The 9,309-nt window shown below is 39.0% G+C and overlaps 1 protein-coding gene across 3 annotated transcripts in view; it reads left to right on the plus strand.

The window, feature by feature from the left end:
• ERICH6B (glutamate rich 6B) overlaps positions 1-9,309 on the plus strand; it is an 83,372-nt gene that overhangs the window by 49,225 nt on the left and 24,838 nt on the right. For all 3 annotated transcript variants that reach the window (XR_008913982.1, XM_056807354.1, XM_056807355.1), the window contains exon 8: positions 8,893-8,951. Coding sequence is in view for 2 of the 3 variants with exons in the window: in XM_056807354.1 (XP_056663332.1) it covers positions 8,893-8,951 (59 nt within the window). In the remaining variant the exon portion in view is untranslated. The remainder of the gene's footprint in view (positions 1-8,892; positions 8,952-9,309) is intronic.

The raw sequence follows: 9,309 nt of genomic DNA on the forward strand, positions 1-9,309 counted from the left end.
ATAAAAGCTCTTTCTTGCACACCTTTTATGTGAGAAAATTATCTCCAGTTTACCTTTCCTTTCCCCACTTCTTCCAAAGCATCCCTTTTTCACCCCTGCCTTTTTCTGAGATCATTACAACATAATCAATTCATACCCATTCCCTTTGACTATGTAAACCCCTTTTAAGCTAACTTAATATTGATCAAATTCTTGGGAATTACATGTATCATCCTCCTGTGTAGAAATAAAAGCTGTTTAATTTTATTGAGTCACTTATGACTACAATTTCATGTTGATCTTTTTATGTTTCTCTCAAGTCTTGTTTTTGAGAGACAAATTTTCTCTTCAGTTCTGGTCTTTTTTTTTTTTTAATCAAGAATACTTAAAAGTCCTCTATTTCATTAAATATCCATTTTCTCCCTGAAAGATTATACTCAGTATTGTTGGGTAGGTCATAATTCTGGCTCCTTTACCTTCCTGGAATATCGTATTCCAAGCCCTCTGCTACTTTAATGTAGAAGCTATTAAATCTTGTGAGATCCTGACTGTGGTTCCATGATATTTGAATTGGTTCTTTCTAGCCATTACGTTTTATAACAGAGCATGTTAGGAGTGGTTTATCTATTCCACTTTATATCTATAGCTCATCCTTCTGGTGTCATCAACAAATGCTCTCAGCATCATCAACAAATATGACTTAATTGTCTCAGACTCTCTGAAGTCCTATTTTGGTTTGGGGTTGGTTTTTTTTTTTTTAAGGAATTAGTCAACATGTATTTATTAAGTATCCACTATTCTCCAAGCACTGCACCTAGCACTAGAGAGGAGTCCATGCTTTATCCTGGCCCTCCTACCTTCTCCCCAGAAGCATTACACCTCACCCTGGACCCTGCCTCACCCTTCATAGGCCTGGGTAAAATATCCCCAGGTCAGTCATATATTTGTACCCTCAGATTTTTAAATGCTCCAGCTCACTCAGTGTCTTTCATTTGTGACACAGACATTGACCAAACATTTACTCTGTGTGCAGCATGTTGGGCTATGACTCTCCCTGACCCTAGACACAAAGGCTAAAATTGCATTAAATTTCCTGGCTGCCATATCACACTCCTAGCTCACATTGAACTCAGTCTCAAAACGTAGATTTTGAAATTTTTAAAAACTGAATTTTTAAAAAAAGAGATCTTGTTAAATCATATCAGCTGTAAGCTTTATACCAACTACAAACCTGATAGGGGCCTTCTATTCCTATATCAAAAACATTAATAAAAATGTTAAAACTATAGAAATCCCTGGGATGCCCTGTTAGACATCTCCTTCCAGGTTTTTTTGAATTCTTAATGATGATTCTTGGGTCCAGCCATTCAGCCAAATCTGAATCGAACAAATGTACTAACACTTCTCCCCAGTTTTCACTGTCTTGTGTATTATATAATAGCATGATTTCAAATGTTTGTGAAAATGCAATAGAAAAGACCTGGAAACAAAATGGATACCCCTCAACTGGAAAAGATCCAAACTAAATACGGTATATGGATGAATGGAATATTTAGAGAAATACAATTATTTCTAAACATGGATGCAGAGTGACATAGGTAGAACCAAGAATATAAGACATGACAGTGTATGTTAAAAATTAAAAAAAAGAATAAAGCTGAGCTTTAACACTGCTGCCATTTTTCATAAGGGACCATGCCATGCTTGATTATGCATCTTCCATTACCTGATTTGGCTTCCATCTTCTGCCTGCCTTTTTATTTTTGCTCCACACAATATTTATATTATTATATTTAAATTCTTTAGGGATGTCCATGTGCATCCATATCAGTCTCTTTTAACAATTCCTTCTTTCTCTTTAAAATGGAATTTTTCTCTTATGTCTTCAGTGCCATATTAATCCCTCCTGGGCCAATTCCCTTTGTTAAATTTAACATGTAACATCCTCACTATCTTTCCTCAAAACCCTTTGAAATCTTCTCTCCCAAAATCTAGGGTCCATGCCAGAATTTGCCCAGCCTTGCTCTTCTTGCTTATTATAAATTCCAAGATGAAGTGATTAATTCATCTCCATCAAGGGTCTCATCCATTCTAATCCAGCAACTAGTTCTTCTTGTTGGTGAGAATCAGATCCAAAATAGAAAATTTCCCTTTGTTGGTTGTTCCATCTTTTGAAGATGAAATTACCACCAAGGCAGGTCAGGAAATTAGTTACAGCTCCGTTTTTGGCAGAGAGAGAGTTTCAACAGATGTTTTGATAATTGAAGTCTCCCTCCCTCCCCAACTACTTTATCATGCCTCACTCCATGCCAGGCTCATGTTCTCTTTCCCAAACTCTTCAACTATTTCCTCTTCCTGCCCAGGTGCAGTCTTCTCTGATGACAGTATTGCTCCTGCCTCACTTCAGTAGAAAACATTTCCAAATTATATCTGGTTAAGATGGGTCAGAAGGGGGAGAAGGTGGAAAGGAAGAGGTCCCCATAGAGGTCACCATTACCCTCAAGGGCAAGAGGAAGGATGTATCTTCATGGGTATGTGTGTTGGAGGGGAGAATGTATGCAAGGAGGGAGGCAAAGGCTTTCCTATGCTTTTCCTTGGTAAAAAAAAGGGTCTCAATTGTAGTTTTCCAACACTCACTTTCCTAAAACAGTGTGGAGACTGGAAAAACTATTGGCTTTGGAGTCAGGAGAGACAATCCCACCTGTGATGCTAGCTTTGTGACTATGTCTGTTGTGAGGATCCAGTGAGATACTATGGGAATGTTCGCTTTTTTATCATTTCTGCTGGAAACTCCTACAGGCTGTGGAGAGGGTAAAAGTTTGTGGTTGTGGTTGGTACTTAGTCAATTTTAGACATGTCTGACTCTTCCTGACCCCACTTGTGGTATTCTTGACAAAGGTACTGGAGTGGTTTTCCATTTCCTCCTTCACTTCATTTTACAGATGAGGAAACCAAGGCAAATATAGGGTTACGTGACTTGCCCAGGGTCATTCATCTAATAAATGTCTGGGGCTAGATTTAAACTTGAGTCTTCCTTATTCTAGGTCTGGTCCTCTGTTTTCTATTACCACCAAGCTGCCCCAAGTATGTACCACAGTATTATGTGCTGCCAAAGGAAGGAAGGTGATAGAACAAAACATAAGTGGAGAAAAAAGAGAGGGAGGGGATGAAAAGAAAGGCAAGTTAAAGTGTGAGACTCAAAAAGATAGAGATGCTGGATACTCTGTAGCAAATGTAGACAACAATGACTGTTCACATTTTCGGGGTATTGCTCACCTTATTAAGCACATTCACCCCTCTTCAAAATGCTTTTAATAAGGGCAGGGCAGCCCTCACAAATGAAAATTCTTCTCTGGCTTGGCCCTTCCACAATTTGAGGTAAAATTAATTAGAAGCCCAGAAGACATTCTGCCACTACCTACCTGGAAGAGAATCTTAATTTACCTGAAACCTCAGTTTCTTCTCATCTGCAAAATGAATTAACTTTGCAAAATTAAATTTGCAAAATGTTGAATTAGATGAAGTCTGTGGTCCCTTCTGGCTTTGAGTCTGTGATTCCCCCTTTGTAGCTTCCTTGACCCCAACTTAATAATAAAGACTCAGACACAGATACAGAAATCTTCTACTGGATCACTGAACCCTGAGACCAGTACCACAGCCCCTCCCACTTTCATTATAACTTTGACACACATACCCTATACTGGTGACTCCCCATAAAGCCCAAGTAACTTAGGTGTCAGTGTGTCACCCGTCTAGGATCCAAGACTTTGGGGGGGGGGGGCTTCCCTCTTTTTAAAAAACATTTTTAGCTGTCTTTCAGACATTTTTCTAACCTGCTGAAACTTTAGAACAAAGCAAGGAAAAAGAAACTTAAATTAGTCCACTTGGTGGCTTACTCACTGACAAATTTGATCACAGTTTTAAAATAATGTAAGGAGAAGGCTAGAAGGAATGTTTAAGAAGTGGGTCCCTTATGGAACACATTATGGGTGGGTTTATAAGCAGGAGAGCCCTTCCTTCCATGCAGTCCACAGGAGGGTTCAAACAGAAGAGAAGGAGAAATAGAGCGACTAGGAAACACCACTATTATTTTCCTTGCCAACAAGGCAGGTGTGGGATTACCCTTCCCCTTCCTATGTATACATACATATACCTTCCCTTTCTCCTGCCCTTGAAATTCATGGTAACCCCTTATTTGGGACACCTCCTCCATTTTTCCATCAATACTGCCTTTAGTACTCATTTTCAGCTATTTATTTATTTATTCATTTTTATCCAGACAACGATGACTTCACATTTTCAGAGTATTGCTCACCTTATTAATTGTTCCCCTTATTAACCATATTCACCCCTCTTCAAATGGCTTTTGATAAGGGAAGCCCTCACAAATGAAAATTCTTCTCTGGATTGGCCATTCCAGAATTTCAAGTGAAATTAATTAGAGGGCCAGACAACAAAAATATTAGAATAAAATGGATAAAATGTTAAAAAACATAATCTTTTGTTGAAGATGATAGCTGGGATTAACTCGTACTTTATGTTTTAAAAAATAATTTATATTATCTTATTTAAGCCTTACAACAACCCCGGTAGGAAGATGCTATTGTTCCCTATCTGCTATCTGCTAATTACAGAGGGGTAAAAATGATCTTTTCAGGGTCACTATTAATAATTAATAATTATATTATTAATTAATATTAATGATTAACATTATTAATAATTATATTACTATTAATAAACATATACAAATCATTCTTCAAACAATAAAGCATACGGATAAATGGGGGGGGGGTGAGGAATAAGCATCTCCGAATTGGGATTTCAGCCTAGGTCTTCCTCACTCCAAGTTCATACTCTCTCTACCACTATAATAGGTTGTGTCAGGTGAATTCTTAGCTTCTGCATCCTCTTCCAAAACCCTATCTGAACTCCCAGAAAGCTCTGCTCAAATCAGTAGCACTCCATTTGACTTGCTCCTTGAGCCTTCCTCTCCCTTGCATTCTATACATTGTCACCCTCTCTTCATACACAATTGTCCGTGTAGGATGGCAGCCCAGAACGTTATTTTAGTACCAAGAAAAGTAATTACAAATAAAACAAATAAGTTTCTTGAAGATGGGGAGACAAGAGTCTCCCTTTGCTGACCAGGAAACACCAATAAAAACAAGGAGCAAAAAGGATGCAATCATTTTCCAGCAAAAGGATCTTCTTTTTCCAAGGTTATAATGAATTCATTTATTAGTCTTTCTAATAACTAACCCCAAATATGGGTTATCATTGAGCCTTCTCTCATCTCTATTTAGATTCATTTCCAAAGCCCTATGAAAGGCTGCAAAATCTAAAGACATGGTCTTCAAAGAATTCCAGATTCACAAAAACTCAACTTGAGAGGGATTTCAAAGATCACCACTCATTCAATCCCAACAGGAATTTCCTGTGGGGTATCCCTGACAGGTGATCATCCAACCTCTACTTGAAGATCTCCATTAAGAACGAATTCAGTTTGTCAGAAAGCAGCCCAGCTCTGATTGTTGGAAAATGTTAGAGCTCAAACCTGACTTAGAAATTTCTGCCCATTGCTCTTTGCTACCATCTAGGGCCAAGCAAAAATAAGTGTGATCTTTCTTACATGTAATAACCTTTCTTTTAGTCATGTCTGACTCTTCATGACCCCATTTGGGGTTTTCTTGGTAAAGATATTAGAGTGCCATTTCCCTTCCAGCTCATTTTATAGATGAGGAAACCAGGGCAGAGGTAAAAATGATTTGCCCAGGATCTCACAACTATTAAGCATCCATAGGCTTCCTCACTGCAAAGGAGGTTAAATGACTTGCCCAGGGTCACACAGTTAGTATGTGTCTGAGGTCAGATTTGAATTCAGATCTTCTGGACTCCAGTCCTAGCACTCTATCCCCTGTGTCACCTATTTGCTCAAAATTGCATGATGATTCAGTTGATATCGCATCCTCAATTTTCTCCCCTCTGGGCTAAACATACCCAATTCATTTGATTGCTTTTCATGTGGTTTCTAATTCTATTATATCCTATTTGTCCTTTAATGGATAGTATTGAGATAGTGTCTACAGCAGGGGAGCTAAATTTGGAGTCAGGGGACAAGGGTTCCAATCCCAGCTCTGCCATTTATTAACTGTATGACCCTGGGCAAGTCACAGCCTCCCTGGGTTTCAGTTCTATTATCTAAAGAATAAAAAGATTTTAACTCCATGGCCTCTTCTAGCTCTTACTCTGGAATTCTAAGATTTTTGTTTATCACCGTCCTACTTACAAATTCTGTACACAGTGTGGGATCTGACCATAGAAGTCAAAGGTCTGAGCTGCTCACACATTTGCTTCCTATTGACACAGCAGGAGTAGGGGAAGGGGAAGAGCAGGAATATGACAGTACAGTAATTTCAGAAAGATTTATCATAGTTTGCTCTTCCTCCCTTCTTTGGGTTTTCATTCTATATTATTTATTTTGTGTGTCTTTCCTTAAAAATGAATTATTTCTTACCAAATTAAAGATTTTCTTGGCATCTTGCATGTAAGGATTTGTTTTTGTTTAAATTCAGCTCTCAGTTATCCAAGCTCAAGGGACTGATCCCCTAATCCCTAATACTGACCCAAAGTCAAGGAGACAGAAAGGTTCTGATGGTGCTGTCAAGGATACAGCTCTTCTGACCCTGCCACACAAATCGATCCCATCTAAATTCCTTTGATGTTCTCTGTGTCCAACACCCATGGGCAACTTTGCAACAGAAGACAGGACGCGAGAGAATCAATCCTCACAGTTCTGAGGACACAAAGGAACAGTCACTCAGTTATCTTATGCTACAGAATGTCCTATATACAGCATGAGGCCTGGGTTCCGAACATCTTTAGCAGAAACCCTGCTTCTCCTTGCTCATGTGTGTTAGCCTCGGACAGCCATGGCACAGAGAAACTCTCATGCCCTCCTCAGTGCTATTGGCTGCAGCTGCTGTCTTCCCAATGACATAGCTTGGTTGGGTTACAGTCCTTGCTATTGAAATGATGGGAATGAACAACTCAGATCCAAAGAGAACCTCAAAACCCTGTTCTGGCCATTGTTTAAACCTGATCCTACATCATCTTTTTATTGGGATTTCTAATAAAAAGCATAATGGACTCATTTGCATTCAAGGTCCTTCTTGACCTATTTTCTGCCACAGGTTCCAATGAAAAGAGAAAAATTCAAAGGAACAAAGAAAAAAAGAGAACCTTAATATAATCCATGACATTGTCTGGCCCTGGATCATTGAGAACTGGCTTTACGTTTAGTGAATTATTTTTCCAAATAACATTTCAAGTTTTATCTTTTCAGTACTGGTCATCTTTTCTATCACTAGTATCTGGATGAGTATTATTTTTTTTCCTCTCATACTATCCACTCTATTACCCTAGTAATTTTATAGAATAATCTTGATATTTTCAAATGTATCTAAATCCAAGATGTTTATTTTATTTCTGTAATGAAAGCCATCAAAAGCCAAACTTTTTTCTAATCAATCCATTTTCATCATAAATTTTTTCATTCCATTATTGAGAATATTAATGACAGCTATCTATTCAAAGATTTGGGTTTAGCTATGAGGGGAAAGGGAGAAGAAGGAAGGAAGGAAGGAAGGAAGAAGGAAGGAAGGAAGGAAGGAAGGAAGAAGGAAGGAAGAAAGGGAAGGAAGGAAGGAAGGAGAAGGAAGGAAGGAAGGAAGGAAGGAAGGAAGGAAGGAAGGAGGAGGGAGGAAGGAAGGAAGGAGGAGGGAGAGGAGGAGGAGGGAGGAAGGAAGGAAGGAAGGAAGGAAGGAAGGGAAAGGAAGGAGGAAGGGAGGAGGAGGAAGGAAGGAAGGAAGGAAGGAAGGAAGGAAGGAAGGAAGGAAGGAAGGAAGGAAGGAAGGAAGGGAAGGAAGGGAGGAGGAGGGAGGAAGGGAGGAGGGAAGGGAAGGAAGGAAGGGAGGGAGGGAGGAGGAGGGAGGAGGAGGGAGGGAGGAGGGAGGAAGGAAGGAAGGGAAGGAAGGAAGGAAGGAAGGAAGGAAGGAAGGAAGGAAGGAAGGAAGGGAAGGAAGGAAGGAAGGAAGGAAGAAGGAGAGAAGGAAGAAGAAGGAAGGAAGAAGGAAGGAAGTAAAAAAAGAGAGAAAGAAAGAAGAAAGAAGAAAGAAGAAAGAAGTAAAGAAAGAGAGAAAGAAAGAAGAAAGAAGAAAGAAAGAAAGAAAGAAAGAAAGAAAGAAAGAAAGAAAGAAAGAAAGAAAGAAAGAAAGAAAGAAAGAAAGAAAGAAAGAAAGAAGAAAGAAAGAAAGAAAAAAGAAAGAAAGAAAGAAAGAAGGAAAGAAGGAAAGAAGGAAAGAAGGAAAGAAGGAAAGAAGGAAAGAAGGAAAGAAGGAAAGAAGAAAGAAGAAAGAAGGAAAGAAAGAAAGAAAGAAAGAAAGAAAGAAAGAAAGAAAGAAAGAAAGAAAGAAAGAAAGAAAGAAAGAAAGAAAGAAAGAAAGAAAGAAAGAAAGAAAGAAAGAAGAAAGAAAGAAAGAAAGAAAGAAAGAAAGAAAGAAAGAAAGAAAGAAGGAAAGAAGGAAAGAAGGAAAGAAGGACGAAAAGAAAGAAAGAAAGAGAATGAGAGAGGGAGGAAGGAAGGGAGGGAGGGAGGGGAAGAGAGAGAGAGAGAGAGAGAGAGAGAGAGAGAGAGAGAGAGAGAGAGAGAGAGAGAGAGAGAGAGAGAGAGAGAGAGAGAGAGAGAGAAGAGAAGCCTGTTCTTTCACTTATCTAAGCATACTCTAATGAATAGAAGATAATCTCTGGAGTTGTGAAACTTTCCACCACATTCTCACAATGTCTAGGCTAGATGTGCTCTGAAACATTAAAGCAAATATAATTAGCATTTTTAAAACCCATGTGTTTTTCTTTTAGGTTTAAAACCAATTTTGAAAGATACAAGGATGTTTTTAACCGGATTGTGAACAGAAGAAGTGAGTAGCTCAGCTTTTCTAAGTAAATAAAATCTGATCCACAAAAGGCATGTAAGGGGTTGGTGAAGTCAGCTCAAGTAAACAAAGCTCTCTCTCTAGCTTTGGCTGTCAAGGACACTAGCAAATAAACACAGGTAACTATGCTTTCCAAGAGAGACTAACCCCGGGATCAGCAAAGAACTGAGTATATGGAGTTGCAGGCATACACAAAGGAGGAGAAAGCAGCCAGCACCCCGGAAACATGTCATCAGGGCGAAGTTACAGGTGGGTGTAAGGATGCTGGAGATTTATCAGAGATTGGCCATCAGTAGATCAATCAACAAGATCAGGTCTTGGTCTTTTTAGGAAAATCCCATTA

Source organism: Monodelphis domestica, chromosome 8 (assembly GCF_027887165.1).
Source record: "Monodelphis domestica isolate mMonDom1 chromosome 8, mMonDom1.pri, whole genome shotgun sequence".
NCBI classification, from domain to species: Eukaryota; Metazoa; Chordata; class Mammalia; order Didelphimorphia; family Didelphidae; genus Monodelphis; species Monodelphis domestica.